This window comes from Geotrypetes seraphini, chromosome 9, assembly GCF_902459505.1.
Source record: "Geotrypetes seraphini chromosome 9, aGeoSer1.1, whole genome shotgun sequence".
Taxonomy (NCBI): Eukaryota; Metazoa; Chordata; class Amphibia; order Gymnophiona; family Dermophiidae; genus Geotrypetes; species Geotrypetes seraphini.
In genome coordinates, this window is record NC_047092.1 from 89,235,725 (window position 1) to 89,255,347 (window position 19,623).

General features: G+C 45.1%; 1 protein-coding gene across 5 annotated transcripts in view; it reads left to right on the top strand.

Annotated features, from left to right (window-relative positions):
• Window positions 1–19,623, top strand: part of NUP205 (nucleoporin 205) — a 1,504,202-nt gene that overhangs the window by 1,057,436 nt on the left and 427,143 nt on the right. For all 5 annotated transcript variants that reach the window (XR_004540594.1, XM_033957880.1, XM_033957883.1 and 2 more), the window contains exon 32: window positions 15,082–15,273. Coding sequence is in view for 4 of the 5 variants with exons in the window: in XM_033957880.1 (XP_033813771.1) it covers window positions 15,082–15,273 (192 nt within the window). In the remaining variant the exon portion in view is untranslated. The remainder of the gene's footprint in view (window positions 1–15,081; window positions 15,274–19,623) is intronic.

Genomic DNA, 19,623 nt, shown 5'->3' on the forward strand with positions numbered 1-19,623 from the left:
TATGAAGAGTGTGTGGCATAGTTCTTAGAGCTACAATTTAAGCACCCTGAGGATGTGGGTTCAAACACCATACTGTTCCTTGTCACCCTGAGCAAATCATTTAATCCTCCACTGCCCCAGGTATATTAGATAAAATGTGAGCCCATCGGGACAGATATGGAAAATTCTTGAATACCTAATTGTAAACTGCTTAATACATCTTGTTCTAGTGCTATATCAAATCCCAATCCTATTCTCCACCCCCGAACAGAGGCATATTTGCACATTTCCATTTTTCCGGCTCACCGCAATGTTTTGAGGTTTTATGTTCTGGGACAGCATTATCAACTCTTGACTCTGCCTTTTGGGCTGGCGACAACGCTCCAGACCTTCACTAAGGTGATGGTTGTCATGGCAGCTTACATGCAAAAAATGGGTCTCCAGGTTCACCCTTACTTGAGGACCTAGGCAGGAATGTAAACTTCAGGAAGACAATAACTTCAACGCTCAGGGATCTTCAGACTACCACAGAGTAACATAACTTATCCCAGGACAAGCAGGCAGGTATTCTCACATATGGGTGGCGTCATCCGAAGGAACCCCGATGCGGATGCCTCACAAGCAGACTTGCTTGAAGAAACTATAAGTTTCGAGTTGCCCGCACCGCGCATGCGTGAGTGCCTTCCCGCCCAGTGCACAGGGCGCGTCTCCTCAGTTCTTAGTTTTCCGCTGAGCCGAGAAGTCCGTCTTTTTGGCTCTCTCCGGTAACTTCGTCGTTCGTGCCTTCTCTCACCGCGGTTTGTGTTTTATTTTTCTCACGAATCGCTGTGTTGTTACTTTTCTTTCTTTTTTTAAAAAAAATTTGCTTCCGTTCGTTCGTCCGGTACAGGCCGCTCGGCCGCAGCCTGCGGGCTTCGACTTTGTGTTGGCTGTATTTTTGTCTATGCCTCGGCCTGTTACCGGTTTCAAACGGTGTAGCAAGCGCACGATATCTCTCATGGACTCTCACGGATGCAGCCTCAAGTGCTTTGGGCCGAAACATCATCCTACCTCGTGCCTGCCTTGCCAAACACTTAAGCCTCGTGCTTTTAAGCGTTGCTGCATCCTGATGGACAGCCTCTTCAAGATGGAGTCTACTAATCTCTCAACATCGAAGGTGTCTTCGGCCTCGACCCCCCGTCGAAGCCTCTGCCTCTACTGCTTCCACCTCGAGCCTCATCAGACCTTCGTCGTTTGGAGCGGCTCTTGCTTCGACGCCCTCTGCTGCTATATCTTCTCCTGTCTCCTCAGGTCAAATAGCTCAGCACTCGGTTCCGCCAGTGGTGATTAAAGTGTTGAAGCCTCCCAAGTCGAAACACTCTCACACCACTGTGCAGGACCCTTCAGACAAGGCAGGTGGGCTGGTTTCAGACGCGGTACCCTCCTTGCCGGCTTCGTCCCAGACCTATATAAGAACATAAGAAGTTGCCTTCGCTGAGTCAGACCAGAGGTCCATCGTGCCCAGCGGTCCATCGTGCCCATCAGGTCCATGACCCTTAAGTGATCCGTTGTCTAAAACATTTCAATACCCTTTCATCATCCTATCTCTGTTTCTATCTATATCCCTCAATCCGCGTATCCTTCAGGATCCCTCTTTGAATCCTCTTAATGTATTCTGTGCTATTACATCCTCCAGAAGCCCATTCCAGGTGTCCACCACCCTCTGAGTGAAGAAAAATTTCCTAGCATTGGTTCTAAACCTAAACTAAACCATTAGGTTTGTAAACCTGTCCCCTTTCAATTTTTCCGAGTGCCCCCTTGTTCTGGTAGCTCCCAATAGGCTAAAGAATCTGTTCCTTTCCACCTTCTCTATGCCCTTCATGATCTTGTAAGTCTCTATCATGTCTCCTCTGAGTCTCCGCTTTTCCAGGGTGAAGAGCCCCAGCCTTTCTAGCCTCTCAGCGTATGAAAGGTGTTCCATACCTTTTATCATTCTTGTCGCTCTTCTCTGAACCCTCTCAAGTATCTCCATGTCCTTCTTTAGGTACGGCGACCAATATTGGACACAGTATTCCAGATGCAGTCGCACCATCGCGCAATACAGTGGCATGATGACTTCTTTCGTTCTGGTTGTAATACCCTTCTTAATAATACCCAACATTCTGTTTGCCTTTTTTGAAGCTGCTGCGCATTGTGCCGTTGACTTCATTGTTGTGTCCACCAGCACACCCAAGTCTTTTTCAAGGTTACTTCCCTCTAGTACTAATCCCCCCATTTGGTAGCTGAACATTGGATTATTTTTTTTCTATATGCATGACCTTGCATTTCCCCACATTGAAGTTCATCTGCCATTTATTCGCCCACTCTTCCAGTTTGTTCACGTCCCTTTATAAGTCCTCACATTCTTCCACGGTTCTAACCCTGCTACAGAGTTTAGTGTCATCCGCAAATTTTATAACTTCACACTTCGTCCCCGTTTCCAAGTCATTTATAAATATATTGAACAGCAGCGGTCCGAGTACCGACCCCTGCGGAACTCCGCTCGTGACCCTCCTCCAGTCCGAGTAGTGGCCCTTCACTCCAACCCTTTGCTTCCTGCCTGCCAACCAGTGCTTAACCCATCTGTGCACGTCCCCTTCCACCCCGTGGTTCCACAGCTTCTTAAGTAGCCGCTCATGGGGCACCTTGAGAAAGGCTTTTTGGAAATCGAGATAAATGATGTCTACGGGTTCCCCTTGGTCCATCTGGCTACTTACCCCCTCAAAGAAATGCAGCAAGTTTGTTAGGCACGATCTTCCTTTGCAGAAGCCATGTTGGCTCGCTTTCATTAGCCCATTTTTGTCAATGTGCTCATAGATGCTGTCCTTTATCAGTGCTTCTACCATCTTGCCCGGAACCGATGTTAAACTTACCGGCCTGTAGTTTCCCGGATCTCCTCTTGATCCCTTTTTAAAGATAGGTGTAACATTTGCTATCCTCCAGTCCTTCGGGATCTCACCAGTTTTCAAGGATAGGTTGAAAACTCGTTGGAGTATTTCCGCTATTTCGTTCCTTAGTTCTTTTAGTACCCTTGGGTGGATCCCGTCCGGGCCAGGTGATTTATCACTTTTCTATCTATCTATCTGTTGGAGGACATCCTCATGGCTCACCTCTATTGTCGACAGTTTATCTTCTTGGTCACCATTGAAGATCTCTTCGGGTTCTGGTACACTGGATGTATCCTCGCTTGTAAAGACTGACGAGAAGAACTTATTTAACATTACATTACATTACATTACATTACTGATTTCTATTCCGCCTCAACCTTGCAGTTCTGGGCGGATTATAAAAGAGACAACTGGACATTTCCAGGATAATTACAGAGAGAATTCTGGTCATTTCCAGGAGAAGTTACAAGAATAATGGAGCTGTATATTTCAAGAGCTACAAGATGCTGTACAAATAGGAAATAGTGCAGATCCAGTATATATACCGTTAGGGAAGCAGTTGACCTGACAGCTACCTCTTTTCCTTCTTTTATCACTCCCTTTCTGTCTCCATCATCCAACGGTCCTACTTCCTCCCTTGCTGGTTGCTTCCCTTTAACGTATTTGAAGAATGATTTGAAATTTTTTGCCTTCCTGGCCAGTCTTTCTTCATAATCCCTTTTCGCTCTCCTAACCACTCTATGACATTCTTTTGGCAGTTTCTGTGTGCCTTCCAGTTTTCCCCGGTTTGGTCCTTTTTCCATTTCCGGAACAATTTTTTTTTGTCTCCTATCACTTTCTTCACTTCATTGGTTATCCATACCGGGTCTTTCATTCGGTTTTTTTGCACCCTTTTCTAAATCTGGAGATGTGCATAAGCTGTGCTTCTTGCACCATGTCCTTGAATAGGGACCAGGCTTGCTCCACAGACACTGTTTTCCGTGAGCTGTTTCGGAGCTTTTTTCTCACCATTGCTCTCATAGCATCATAGTTCCCTTTCTTGAAGTTGAGCATTGTCACCGTGGTTCTCTTCCCTTTTGATGTTCCTACTAGAGAATGACACGGGGAAAAATCTGTCCCCGTCACTGCACCGTCCCCGGCCCACCATCCTCTGCACCGCCCCGCCACCGCCATCCCTTTCACCGCTCTGTCACCGCCACTGCCATCCCATTCACTGCCCCATCACCGTCCCCGTCTAGCACCCATCTTCTTCCCTCCGCTCCCCCATAGTCTGGCATCTGTCTTCTTCTCTTCCAGCGTCTTCTCCCCACTCTGCCTTCCACATTTCCTTTCAGGGTCTGTTCCTCTCTACCCTCTTTCAATGTCTGTTCTATTCCTTTCCACCACCACCCTTCCCTCCCTCCTTTACCATCTGTTCCTTTCTACCACCCTTCTTTCATATCTTCTATCAGTCCCCCCACCATCACTAGCAGTCTCTCTTCTCCCTTACCATGAGCAAATAGAACTTCTGAAAATTGTATTGCTGAGGCATTATTTCTAGTACGCCTTTTTTTCCAGATGGATAATGACATCAATTTTATAATTCTTACTGTCTGCTCTGATTTCATTCACAATTTGGTTTGTGTTTTGTACCTGAGGATTCCATGAGGCATTTAACATTTTCCTGTCTCTTCTGTGATTTCAAGTTGATTCCTTCAATAATGGAGTCTCAAGGCAGTAGCAGTTTTCTATTTTGGTCTCTTTTGACATTGTTTAAGGGATTTCTTGTATATTTGGTGCTGGTCTTCTTTGATGAGGTCACTTCAGAATCTATTTCCAAGGAAGATAAACTTTTTCCCTTTCACCCCCTCCTTCCTTGTGTGAGCCGGAACACGCGGTCTCCGCAAGCAAGTAATTTTATATCATTTTCATTCTATTCATTCATAGAAATTAAAGTCTAGATAATGCCAGTCACATAACAAAACATGATTTTACAAAAATAATTCCCTGCACAGTCAAACCTGCAAGGATTACTAGATGTCTTTCAGCAGCTCCCCTCCCTCCCTCCCCCTTACCTTTGTGGCCAAGTCAAAATGATCTACCAACAATAAAATTTTAAAAACACAAAGCACGCTGTACGCAGAGAAAATGTTAATTATCATTTATATTCCGCGGGTTTTCAAAGAGGTCAAGGCAGATGACTTTATGCAATGTCACCTCAGTAACAACTATACAAAAATAGACAAATATTCCCCCTCTCTTTTTACTAAACTGCGATAGCGGTTTTTAGCGCAGGGAGCTGCGCTGAATGCCCCATGCTGCTCTCGACGCTCATAGGCTCCCTGCGCTAAAAAACGCTATTGCGTTTTAGTAAAAGGGGACCATAGTGCAAAATATAGACGGCAGATATAAATTCTCAAAACGGACACATTTTGATCACTAAGTTGAAAATAAAATCATTTTTCCTATCTTTTTGTCTGGTGATTTCATGAGTCTCTGGTCCTTCTTCTGGTCCTTCTTCTTTCTTCTCCTGCCCCCCCCCCTCTTTCTTTCTCTCTCCCCCTGGCTCCCCTCTTTATTTCTGTCTTTCTTTCTCACTCCCCCTGGCCCCCCTCTTTATTTCTGCCTTTCTTTCTCTCTCCCCCTTGCCTCCCTCTTTATTTATCTCTCCCCCTGGCCCTCCTCTTTATTTCTGCCTTTCTTTCTCTCTCCCTCTGGCCCCCCTCTTTATTTCTGCCTTTCTTTCTCTCTTCCCCTGACCTCCCTCTTTATTTCTCTCTCCCCCTGGCCCTCCTCTTTCTTTCTGCCTTTCTTTCTCTCCCTCTTGACCCCCTCTTTATTTCTGCCTTTCGATCTCTCTCCCCTTGGTCCCCCTCTTTCTTTCTGCCTTTCTTTCTCTCTCTCCCTGACCCCTCTTTATTTCTGCCTTTCTTTCTCTCTCCCCCTAGTCCCCACAAAGCCATCGTGCCAATTTCTCCACTTCCACGATTCTTTCCCTACCTTCATCCCCAAGCCAGCAGCTGATTTCTCCCTGCTCTTTCCCTGATGTCCTGATGTCCTGAACTTCATCGGGCAGCAGCTGCATTCACAATTCACTGCTGTTGCCCACTTCAGGCCTTCCTCTCTGTCGGGTCCTGTCTTCATGAAAACAGGAAGTAGGCAGGACCCGGCAGAGAACAAGGCCTGAAGCCGGCAACAGCAGCGAATTGTAAACGCTGTTGCTGCCCGAAGAAGGTAATGGAGCACCGAGGCAGACCGCTTCTCCCCCCTCCCAGCCGAACCCCCGCTGACCCTCCTATCTCCCCCCCCCCGTGAACCTTTCCGACCCTCCCAGCGAGAGCAGCAAACCTCCTTCACGGCTTTCTCCTTCCTCTGCCGCGTCACTGATGATGTCATCAGTGATGCAGCAGAGGGAAGAGAAAGCCGACGCTACTGGAGGGAGGTTTGCTGCTTTCGCTGGGAGGGTCGGAAAGGTTCACTTGGGGGGGAGAGATAGGAGGGTCAGCGGGGGTTCGGCTGGGAGGGGGGAGAAGCGGTCTGCCTCGGTGCTCCAAGGCCTGGTGCCATTACCTTTTTCGCCCCTCCCCCCCCCCCCCCCCTTGGTACGCTACTGCTCTCCAGCTCTCCTTAGTTTGCCGGTTTTCTTTTTCGGCGACCGGCACGCTTTCAAAGAGCTGCGCACGCGCGGCTGCTCAAAGTTCAATCTTCTGCTCTGCTGCAACTTCCTGTTTCCGGTTGGGTCAGAGCAGAAGATTGAATACTGAGCAGCCGCTCGTGCGCGGCTCTTTTGAAAGCATTCCGGTCGCCGAAAAAGAAAGCCGGCAAACTAAGGTGTGGTGGAGGGAGGAAGCTGGTTAAACGATCGAGCCGGCGTGCGGGTGGGGGCTAGGGGGACCGCACGATCCTTTATGCCTCACTGTGGTGACAAAACCATTCACCGCTCCACGGGGCAGTGATGGCCTTGTCCCCGTCCCCGCAGAGGCTGCTAATTTTCAATCCCCGTTTTTGGCGGGTTACCCGCGGCTAAACACGGTAGCTGCGGGTAAACCGCCACTGTGTCATTCTCTAGTTCCTACTTCTAGTTTGTACTGTATCATGTTGTGATCACTGTTTCCTAGTGGTCCTACTACTTCAACTTCCTTTACAGGTCCCCTAGCCCATTGAGGATTAAGTCGAGAGTGGCATTCCCCCTCATTGGTTCCTTGACGAGCTGTTCCATAAAGCAGTCCCTCACTGCCTCTAGAAATTCTGTTTCCCTCGCACAGTTTAAGTTTCCAATACTCTAGTCCACAGGTGTCAAAGTCGGTCCTCGAGGGCCGCAATCCAGTCGGGTTTTCAGGATTTCCCCAATGAATATGCTTGAGATCTATTTGCATACAACAGTGCATGCAAATAGATCTCATGCATATTCATTGGGGAAATCCTGAAAACCCGACTGGATTGCGGATCTCGAGGAGGGACTTTGACACCCCTGCTCTAGTCTATCCCGGGGTAGTTAAAATCCCCCATTACCAGCACTTTCCATTTTTGCATTCCCGCCTCAATTCTACTGTCAGTTCTTTGTTGTTTGCTTCCGTTTGTCCAGGCGGTCGGTAGTACAGTCCCAATTTTATATCAGAACCATTTCTTCCTGGTAATTTGACCCATAACGATTCCAATTCTTCCGCCTTGTTTCCATATCTACTCTGGTCAATTGAATGGTATCCTTTATATATAGTGCTATTCCTCCACCCTTCTTGTGAGTTCTGTCTCTTCTATAGAGTTTGTAACCTGGCAGTGCTATATCCCATTTGTTTTCCTCGTTCCACCATGTTTCCGTGATTCCAATGATGTCTAGGTCCTCTTTTTTGGCTGTGACTTCTAGTTCTCCCATTTGGTCATTAGATTCCTCGCATTTGCATACAAGCAATTTAAGTCCTGGTCCTTTCTTTTCCCTGCTGGTTTTCCTTGTGGTTTACTCCTCTTACCGTCCCCTTTTTGAGCTGCTAGTCCTTGATTTCTGTTCCTTTCTTCCTCTTTTTTGGGCGCGTCTTTTTCTTCCTCAACCCGATTTCTCAATTTCTCCTGTTCTTTTAGCTCTTCCTGTTTGCCCTTCTTATTATTTGCCAGTTTTTCTTGTTCCTTAGACTCCCGATGTTCATCTTTTGCTTGTTCCCAGCATTTTTCCCGCTCAGTATCTTATTTGGATACTCTTGTCTGAACCGTCGACGTCAGGTCGACTGTCGGCTTTCCTCTTCTTCTTAGTTTAAAGTCTGCTCTATTTCTCTCTTGATGTTGTTTGCTAGCAGTCTCGTTCCTGCCGTGCTCAGGTGTAGTCCATCCCTCCTGAAGAGCTTGTTCTTCCTCCAAAATGTTGTCCAGTTATGGTTGTTACTGAGGTGACATTGCATAGAGTCATCTGCCTTGACCTCTTTGAAAAAAAAACCCAGAATATGAATGATGATTTCCATTTTCTCTGCCTTTCAGTTTGCTTTGTGTTTTTGTTTTTTTTTTTTTATTTTATTGTTGGTAGATCATTTTGACTTGGTCATTTTAAAATTAGCTCGCAAGCCCAAAAAGTGTGGGCACCCCTAACTTATACAGTATAAGTGAATAGTCGGATGGCGAAACATGTCGGATCGCAGTTTTCCCGATTATTAAAATATATGATAAGTACTATTAAGAATAAGTTGAAACAAAAAGCAACTTGTACTTTAAAGCACTCTAAGCACTTTGATTATTTATCACTTTAAAGGAGATGCAGTTTAAATAATGTGGAGAATGCCAGTAAAAAACTCAAAATAAGACCAGGGAAGAAACAACATGTTAAGCTAGCTTCCATGATTACACTTTGAGCAGCGAGTTGTGTTTCTGAGGTCTGAGTTAAGGTGTAAAATGGTACAAGACAGTAAGATTTATAAGAAAAATTGAATTTTAGTATTCACTTGGGAATGGTGGTTGGTTTGAGATTTATTGGTTAACAGCATTAGTAAATTATCTCCTTACTAGTGGTCATTTCTCAGTGACCACTCCAATTTTTCAATGCTCATTCCAGTGTTAAAAAAATTCCAGATCTAGATTTAACTTCTCATTACCGACCTATTGCAAATATACCTCTATTGACAAAGATGAAATAATCTATTGTTTCAAATCAACTTTCAGAATATTTGGATAAAATCTCTATTCTCCTATTTCGGCATGGATTTCGCCCAAACTTCAGTACTGAGACCCGTTTTATTTCATTGGTAGCCAAAATTCAGAATCTTTTGGCTCAAGGTCGATTTGCTATTTTACTTCAATTTGACCTATCTGTTGCCTTTGATGTCATTAACCATGACATCTTAATTCAATTGCTAGCCAATATTGGTTTAGATCAAAAAGTATTAAATTGGTTCAGAGGTTTTTTGAAGTTGCGATCTTATCAAGTACATGCTGAGGGTAAATTCTCTTCTGCTTGGACTCCTGTTATATATGACAACGTTAAAATATTTGAAATTATCTTCCTCAAAATCAATTTTAACTTACGCAGATGACATTTTCATTTTACTTGAAGTTGATCCCTCATTAATAAATTTAACAGCAGATATTAACTCCTCATCTATGTTATAGTGATAATCAGCATCCTACCTTGTAGTTGGCAGTCTTCTTTGGCTCCCCTTTTTCAGCACTGGTGTGGTGCCTTTTTTTATACCCGGGATGGCCCAATCGTGAAATCGCACCTTCAAAGACTACGCGTATCAAATGCATGCGCGAGATCGCCCAAAATCAGCCACAGCACCTCCACATGCAGGCACAGCCCCGGACTCTCTTTCCCCGACGCCTAGCGGGCTGGCGATTTCACCTGCCGAGAACAGCATGGCTGAACTCTGGGGTATGTTCCAAAAAATACATGTAGATCTGCATGCGGTTCTTGCCGATTTAACAACTTTAGCGGCATACATCCATGGGGAAATCACGGAGCTGGAGAGAAGGGTGGATGAGTCCGAGGGCCGCCTCAAGGAACATCACGCGGATTTCCTTCACCTGAAGGCCTCACACAAGGATCACTCGCAAATGCAGCTATACTTACTCGATAAAATCAAGGATCTTGAGAACCGCAGTCGGCGGTCCAACATCCGTATTCGGGGCCTCCCGGAGTTGGCGGAGTTTATGAATTGTGCAGCGGTGGTCCACCGGATCGTAAGCTCCATATTGTGCGAGGGTTCCTTTGTGATGGTTCTGGAGGATATCCGTTTGGATTGAGCACATAGGGCCTTGCAGAAATCGCGGGACAACAGGCCCCGCGACATCATCGCCTGTTCCAGGATTTTACTATTAAAGACGCAGACATGCAGAACGCCTGTCTACAGCCTTCACTTTGATGGGAGGATCAGGAGAGTGAGCTTTATCATGACTTGGCAGCAGTTACCCTACGAAGGAGAGCGGATTTGAGACTTGTCCTGCAACATCTTCGCACCAAGGCGATTCGCTATCGCTTGCGCCATCCCTTTGCCCTCATGTTTCATCTAGATGGGATTATATAAACTGTGCGCGCCCTGGAAGATGCCACCCAAATTTTTCCTGGGGTGGACTTTGGGACTCCGACTTCCTCAGCTGGTGGTACTGCCTCCATTTTTAATTTGGTGGGCACGAGGAGAGCTCAACCACGATGGCAGCGAGTTACAAGGGGCCGTAATAGGCCTTTGTGCCCAGCCCAAGCTCTGCCCCTTTTGAGGGTGCCCCAACTGGTGATTCTGTCTGATTTTCTTTCATTTTTTATCTGTTTTTGATTGCTGTGCAGTTTTTGGGGTTCCTTAGGGAATTTTGCCTGATTCTATGTTTAGTTGCCCAGGATGGGGGGGTGTTTCCTGTGCTGTTCTGGTGTGCTCCCGCCCGGGTTCTAGCTCGTTTGAGGGCCAGGCAACTGGGCAGTGATCTGGGGCTATGTTGCTTTCCCTATGGGAGTGCGGATCTTACTCAAACTCGAATAAGTGAACTCCACACTGCTCTTAAAGATCTCGAGCTAGCGGCCCTTAGTACTGATCTTCAGAAGGTGCGTCAAGAGCATTTTGAGTTCAATAATAAGGCTAGCCATTTATTGAACATAAGAACATAAGAATTGCCACTGCTGAGTCAGACCAGTGGTCCATCATGCCCAGCAGTCCGCTCACGCGGCGGCCCTCTGGTCTAAGACCAGCACCCTTAACTGGCTAATAAATTGAAAAAGCAGAGAACCTGGAATTTTATCTCCCATATTGTCACTTCGGAGGGGCGGGAGTGTCGTTCCACTGAAGACATTGGGGCGGCTTTTCAGGCGTACTATGCAGATTTATAACAACCGCAAGCGGTGGATGATCCCACAGAGGTGGAGACTTTTCTCTCCTCGCTGTCTTTACCCACTCTGTCAGAGGGAGAACAAGGCCTGCTCACTGGTCCCATTGCCCAACAGGAGATTCTGAATGTTATTAAGGCCTTACCCTTAAATACTGCTCTTGGGTTAGTTGGGTATACCAATAAGTTTTATAAAGCATATCGACATTTGTTTGCACCCTTGTTGGAGTGGGTCTTTGCAACCTTGGACTGCAGGGCACCCCTGCCGATTACCTGGCGAACAGTAGTGGTTACGGTAATTCCAAAGCCTGGCAAGACGCCCACTAGTTGTGTTCATACACCCCATCTCACTACTCAATACAGATTACAAGATATTTACAAAAGTGCTTGCCAATAGATTGCAATTAGTCATCCCTAAGTTAGTCCACGCTGATCAGGCTGGGTTCATTCACAATAGAGAAACGTTTGATAATATTAAGGTGGCTCTGCATGTTTTGTGGTATGCCCAGTGTGAGGGATCCCCCACGGTGCTTTTGTCCCTTGATGCAGACAAAGCATTCAATAGGGTTAATTGGGCCTTTTTATTCCAGATCATGGCCCATATGGGCTTTACGGGAAAGTTTCTCCACTGGATTAAAGCTTTATATTTTCCCCCCTGATGCGGTTGAAAGTGAATGGGAATTATTTGGCACCCTTGGAATTGCATCGAGGTACTCGGCAGAGGTGCACTCTCTCCCCTCTGTTATTTGCTTTCTCCATAGAACCATTGGCTTGTGCAATCCGTGCCTTCGGAGGTATTCATGGGGTTACTATGGGCTCTTGCGAATCTAAAGTCTTGCTTTATATGGATGATGTTCTTTTGTTTTTGCAGCGTCCTGAATCCTCCCTGCAGGAGGTCTCGTTTTGTTTACAAGCGTTTGGTCGAGCATCGGGCTTCACGGTGAATCTAGTTAAATCTGAGATTTTGATCATCAATGTTCCCCCTGGAGATCGCACAGATACTTTGGCTGGATTTCCCTTATCATTGGGTTTCCTCTTCCCTTAAATACCCAGGGGTCTGGCTTACGGCTGCTAATTTCCCGGAGCTGTTAGGCAATCTGTATAAAGATCTCGAGGGTTGGGAGGTATTTACTCTGAGCTGGACCAGTCACATCGCGGCAGTGAAAATGATGCTTCTCCCGCACTTGTTTTATCTATTCATGGCTCTTCCTATTTCGTTGCCGGATTCCTTTTTTCATCGTCTCAACAGAAAGGTGTTTGTTTTCATTTGGAATTATAAAAAACCCACGGGTACGTCGAGCTATCCTGTATCGGCCTAAATTGTTGTGCAGGATGGGAATGCCCAATTTTCTGGGTTATTATCAGGCCACCCGATTGCAGGACATTGTTGCTTGGTGTTCCTATTTAGACAGGCCATGGATACAGATAGCGCAGAAATGCTTATCTATGATATCTTTGTGGAAGTTGCCCCCGGCACCTATCTGCATTGTGCAACATTATATCCATACCTCTAATCCTTACTTGCAGTGTACTTTGTGGGTTTGGTACCAGGTGCGATGTCAAATGTTTCCTGAGCAGCTATATTTTAGTCAGACGCCAATTTGTTTAACTGCAGGGTTTTTTCCGGGGGGTGAGAAATTTTTTGGAGGCAGTGGTCTCACGCAGGTTTGTATACGTTGGGACAGGTATGGTCGGAGGACCAAGTGCATTCCTTTGAGTATTTACAAGATGAGTTTCGGTTATTGGCAGTAGACTCTTTTTATTATACTCAATTACGTACTTTCCTATATAAGCATGCATTTTGGGATCTTTGCCTGAGTGATACAAAATTGGAACGGGCTCTCCGGACAGGCATTGGCCGGGATGGGATTTCCCGCTTATACCAGGCTTTGTTGGCTCGTACCCCAACTTCTGACCCTTATAGAACGCAATGGGAGGCAGACTTAGGGATAACGCCTTCTTACTCTTCTTTGGGAGCAGTTTATAAATCCCTGTTTGTCACGTCGGTTTCTTATGCCTTCATTGAAAATGGCTATAAACTCTACTACCGTTGGTTAGGCTTAGCCAGATTTATCATTCGGAATCTGCACTTTGTTGGTGTGGCTGTGGGTTTCGGGGAGACTTTTGCCATGTGTAGTGGAGTTGTCCTGCTGTGAATGGCTATTGGCTAGCAGTGGGCCAGTTTTTGGTTGCTATTGTGCGGAAACACTCCCTTATTAATGGCCTGCTGCCTCTTAAATGCCCCGATTCCGGGTTTCTCCAAAACGGAGCATGTTTTTGCTCTGCATTTGTTCACAGCAGCGCACCTTGAAATTGCGACCCATTGGAAACATAGGATTGTCTTGGGTCTCTACGGGGTACAGGCTCATTTGGACTTTCTCCAGCTTATGTCTAAATTGACGGCAATTTGTTGTCACACTCTGCCTTTTTACCATAAGGTGTAGGATTCCTACTTGACTTGGAGAGAGTCCACTTGAGTGCCACCAGCTTTCGAATCTTGTTAGGTATCCCCCCCCCCTTTTTTTTTTTTTCTTTTTTTCTTTTCTTCGTTTGCTTTTGTTCAGTTTTGGATTAGTTAGGCCTGAGAACCTGTGTTTGTTTGCTGCTAATTGCTGGGGGGGGGACTTTGGAGGATGGGCTTGGGGTGGGATCTGCTCGGGTGGGGAGGTTGGGTGAGGGAGATTTACACTGTATACATAAGTGAAGTTCTTTGGTAATTAACTTTCTTGTTTGTTGTTTTGTGAATCTGTTGTATTTTATTTTTGGGTTGCTTTTTGTAAACTGTAAAAAACTTTAATAATTATATATATATGTATATATATATAAATAAAAAGAATTGAAGATTGGGCTTTCTTGGTATGTATGAAATTAAATACCACTAAGACAAAACTTTTATGGTTTGGTCCCAAACTAGACTGATTACCATCTTTAATGCGGTTAAATTCTGGCGATACTTTGAAGATTGAATTCTCATAAAAAATTCTTGGGTTTTTTCTGGATTCTATTCTTTCTTTATCAAATTAATAATATAATGAAAAAATGTTTTTTTAGTCTTCGGATGTTGAGAAGAGTTTGCCATTTCTTTCATCAGCAACAGCATTTTGCTGTTTTGGTTCAGGCAATTATACTGTCATCTGGATTATGTAAACTCTTTATATTGGTTTAAGTAAGTGTAACATGAAAAGGCTGCAACATATTCAAAACATGGCGGCCAAATTAATATTTGGTAAGAGTAAATATGATCACATTACTCTTCTGTTGAAAGCTTTGCATTGGCTTCCAGTTTATTAGAGAATTGAATTCAAATGTCCCTGTATAACATTTAAAATTTTATATGGAATTTTTACCCCGTTAATTACTCTCTCGTTCAATTCTCGACCGCCTTTATCCTCCAGGGGTATTCATAAATTTAAATTAACCTCCCTTCCATTAGGGGAATTAAAGCTTTGGATAAGATTTGTCAATCTTTTGCTTTTTCCTTTGTAAAAATTTGGAATGATCTTCCTATAGAAGTTAGACTTCTTCCCTCTCTGACAATTTTTCGGAAAACCTTAAAAACTTTTCTATTTCAGAAATTTCTAACTGATAAATAAGGATTACAACTGATGATGCTTTTACTCTAATACTTTGTTTTCCTTGTCCTATTAGTTAATTATTTTGTAAACCAACTCAAGCCCCACTGTAGGGATGACTTGATATATAAGACCTTGGAATGAATTGGATTGTGGCACCCTTTATCATCAGGCACCTAAACCAGTGCTTACCTGGTCCATGGGCTTAGCCAGCTCTGTTCAGTGCTGTTGAATATTACCCAGTTATGAGTCTGATTTATCATTTTGTTTACAAAGAACCCCTGTTACAAATGGACAACTTTGCTATCTCACTGGTTAATTTTGCTAGTTTTTTATCTTTTTCTTTTTTTCCATAGATGCTTGCGCTGGCTTTACTAGACCAAATTGTGTCTGTGGACAAACAGCAGCAGTGGTTGCTTTATCTCTGTAATAGTGGTTATATGAAGGTGCTTGTGGACAGCCTTGCAGAGGAAGACCTGATTCTTCAGAATCTTCTTACACCCCAGCCCCCTTTGCTTAAGGCATTATACATATATGAATCAAAAATGGTAAGTTTTCACAGGTAATTATATTATTTTATTACTGTAAAGTAGTCAATTACATCATATACCAGAGAATATTCTAAAAGAAGGCATTGCAAAAATTTATGTAAGATTTTGGGCTCCTTTTACAAAGGTGAGTTAGGGCCTTAACACGCGGAATAGCTTGCACTAAATTGCCACGCGTGCTAGCCGCTACCGCCTCCTCTTGAGCAGGCGGTAGTTTTCGGGTAGCGCATGCTAATCCGGTATGTGCGCTAAAAACACTAGCGGACCTTTGTAAAAGGAGCCCTTTATTGTTATGTTACTGACTTTCTTTCAGTATTTCTCCTTAGTCCTTTGGTTCAGCAGTGTTTCAAACTACCTCACAGTTTACTTGTCTATTGTCACAAATGTGACTATAAATATAACCTGAAGTTCTATCTGTTCTCCCTAACACCTTTCCTAATGCAGTAAACTACGTCAGAATGTTGTCTGTGGCCACCCTTCCCATATCTTGACTGCGAAGGCTCCCTCAGGGTGTTGGAATTAAACTGCCAGTTCTTGTACAGTCCCACTTTATTCCGGGATCAGTGGGTTATTTCCATTTACCCGCCAGGACTTTGTAGGAATACTCAAACTTCAGAGACTTAAACCCTCCCTCTCTTACCTGTCCCTGTAAGCATCAGTTTTCCTTCCTACAAGCCAGGCTGTAGGAGCTTGCCTTTTCTGCTCCTGTTTTATTTTGTAAAAATTTCAGTCTTTACATTCGAGGTTTTCGCCCTCATGCTGCTGCGGAGGTTCCCTATGGGGACAGCTCTGACTGTATGAGATTGCAGACCTTTGGAAAAGTCTGCTTCTGAGGAGTTCCCTGCTTATCAGTAAGCCCTCTGGACAGTCTGCACATCAGATCGTGGCTCAGGGACCGTTCCCTTGGGAGCTTGCTCACCCCAGGTTCATCTGCTAATGGGTAGAGCGCAGGCTGCGTGATTCTATGGAGGCACACCCGGGATCAGAACCAGACTTTGTTCCTCCACTAGGCGTCTGCGCAGCGTGTTCAAAGGTGGCGGAAATAACCGGCTGTGGTGGTCCGTTTGGTGGGACAGTTAGAAGATTTGAAGTCCAGCTTTCCAGCTCTTTGAAGCAGAGGATCTCACTGCGAGCTGTTTCAGCTCTGTCTACAGTGTTTTCCAGTCAGCACATGGTTCTGTGAGTACAAGCTGACAGCCTGAATGGGGGGGGGAGGAGAGGTTTCTTAAAAAGGGAGTTTTGGGTGGTTTCCCTGCATGCCCTACCCCTCCTCAACCCTAAAATTGCCATTTATGAGGATTCTTTGTGGGTTTTCTGAGCTGTTTTTAGTCGAAATCAGCACCAGTGGTGGTCGCCTTAAATTTTTTTTCAAATTTGATTTTTTCCAATTTTGATTTTTTTTTATACTTGTCAGCTTTGTTTTTGAATGAAAACCACATAGACGGCCTCTCTAGGGCAGGATGTGATAGATTCATGCCGAATTTGAGGAAGATGACTATTGGATGTGCAGCCGTATTCCATGTGCACTTCGGCCTGCGAGGCTTGGCCACAATTTGATGTTTTCGACCTCCTAGCGTCTTCTGCACCAACTTCTGTGAAAATGGCATCAGGGGGCTCTGGGGAGTGTTTAGGAGATGCTATGGTGAAATGCAAATTTCTCTCAGAAGATAAACCTCATAAATCCTCCGAACAGTCAAACACTGGAGCTCAGGGGTCGGTTCCTGCTGCAGAGGATGGATTTTCTCCCAATTTTGTTAATATGCATTATCAGGCATACTTGGCTAAAAAATCTCTGCCTGTCTCCATTCTGCCAGCCTCCGTGCCGGTCACAAGGACCCCTGCTCCTGTGGAACAGGGTTTATCCCAGAACAAGCAGGCAGCATATTCTCACTTATGGGTGACATCATCGACGGAGCCCCGATGTGGAAGCCTCGCAAGCAGACTTGCTTGTAGAAACTAGAAGTTTCGAGTCAGCCGCACCGCGCATGCGCAAGTGCCATCCCACCCAGGACAGCGCATGTCTCCTCAGTTCACAGTTTTCCATGGAGCCGAGAAGTCCCTCTTTGACTCTCTGCATTCAACTTATTTATTTTGTGCCTTCTCCCATTACTTCCTTGTTCCGAAGAAGACGGGCGATCTGTGGCCCATTCTGGATCTCAGGACTCTCAACAAATTTTAGTCAAAGAAAAATTTTGCATGTTATCCCTGGCATACCTTTATCCTCTCCTAGATCGGAATGACTGGTTATGCTCTCTGGATCTCAAGGAGGCTTATATTCATATTTCCATTCATCCGGCCTCCCGCCAATATCTCAGATTTCAGGTGGGGAATCTGCATTATCAATACAGAGTGCTGCCCTTTGCTCTGGCTTCATCTCCCAGAGTGTTCACCAAGTTCCTTGTTGTGGTAGCCGCAGCTCTCAGAAACCATGGTCTTCAGGTATTTCCCTACCTGGACAACTGGCTCATCAAAGATTCAACATCTCAAGGGGTTATTGTAGTGACCCAACGGACTATGTGGTTCCTACAGAGTTTGGCATTCGAAATCAACTTTCCCAAATCCCAGCTTCAACCATCTAAGAATCTACAATTCATCGGAGCTGTTCTGGATGCTATCCAACTCAGAGCATTCCTTCCGCAACAACGTCTGGAAGTCCTCCTTCAACTTTGTCATACAGTGTCTTCCCGCTCCTCCATATCAGCGAGACACATGATGGTACTCCTGGGTCACATGGCCTCCACAGTACACATGACTCCTTTTGCCAGTCTTCACCTCAGAATTCCTCAGTGGACCCTGGAATCTCAGTGGACATAGGTTTGTAACCCACTTTCTCAACACATTGCAGTCACTCCTTCATTGAGACAGTCTCTCCGCTGGTGGATGCTCTCTTCCAATCTCTCCAGAGGCTTGCTCTTTAAAACGCCCCCTCATCAGAAGGTCCTCACAACAGATTCCTCGACCTACGCTTGGGGCGCTCATCTCGATGGTCTCCGTACTCAAGGCCACTGAACCAGTACGGATCGTCAGTGTCACATCAATCTATTGGGACTCAGAGCGATTTTCTAGGCTCTTAATGCTTTTCAACATCTTCTTCAAAATCAGGTAGTCCTCATTCGGACGGACAACCAAGTCGCCATGTATTATGATAACAAACAGGGAGGAACGGGATCTTCCTCCCTTTGTCAAGAAGCTCTGAAGGTTTGGGACTGGGCAATCTGACACAACACCTTCCTCAAAGCTGTCTACATCCAAGGGGCGAAAAATTGCTTGGTGGACAACTTGAGTTGTCTTCTGCAACCTCACAAATGGACACCCCATTCCTCGCCTCTTCATCACATTTTTTCACTGTGGGGAACACCTCAGATAGATCTCTTTGCAGCTCCCCACAACCACAAACTGCCTCAGTTCTGCTCCAGGATCTATTCTCCTTATAGCCTCGAGGCAGATGCTTTTCTTCTGGAATGGACAAATCTCTTCCTCTATGCATTCCCTCTCATTCTCAAGACTCTTATCAAGTTAAAGAACGACCATGTCACCATGATTCTGATTGCTCCTTGGTGGCCAAGACAACTTTGGTACTCCCTTCTACTTCAACTCAGCAGCAGGGAGTCATAACTTCTACCTGTTTTTCCATCTCTGCTTACACAGAGACAGGGATCTCTGCTTCACCCCAACCTGCAGTCTCTACACCTGACAGCTTGGTACTTCTCAACATAACTCCTCTTCAGTTTTCTCAATCTGTAAGAGACATTTTAGAGGCTTCTATGAAACTAACCATTAGACAATGCTATTACCAAAAATGGACAGAATTTTCTATGTGGTGTTTTTCTCACAATAAGGAGCCTAAACATTCCTCCTTGTCTTTTGTTTTAGACTACCTTTTGCACTTATCCACCTCTGGTCTCAAGTCTACATCGATCCAAGTCCATCTCAGTGCAATTGCTGCTTTCCATCAGCCTATTGAAGGAAACCCCTTTCTGCTCATCATGAAAGGTCTTTTCAATGTCAAACCTCCTCTCAAAGTGCCTCCAGTGGTTTGGGACTTCAATGTTGTTCTTGCTCAATTGATGAAGCCTTCATTTGAACCAATGTCTACAGCTCATCTGAAGTGTCTCACTTGGAAAGTGGTGTTTCTCATTGTCCTCACTTCTGCTCAAAGAGTCAGTGAGCTGCAAGCTTTAGTTGCTGATCCACCTTTCACTGTGTTCCATCATGACAAGATGGTTCTACGTACTCATCCTAAATTCCTACCTAAAGTGGTTTCGGAATTTCATCTCAACCAATTCATTGTTCTTCTAGTATTCTTTCCAAAGCCTCATTCTCATCCTGGAGAATCAGCTCTTCATACTC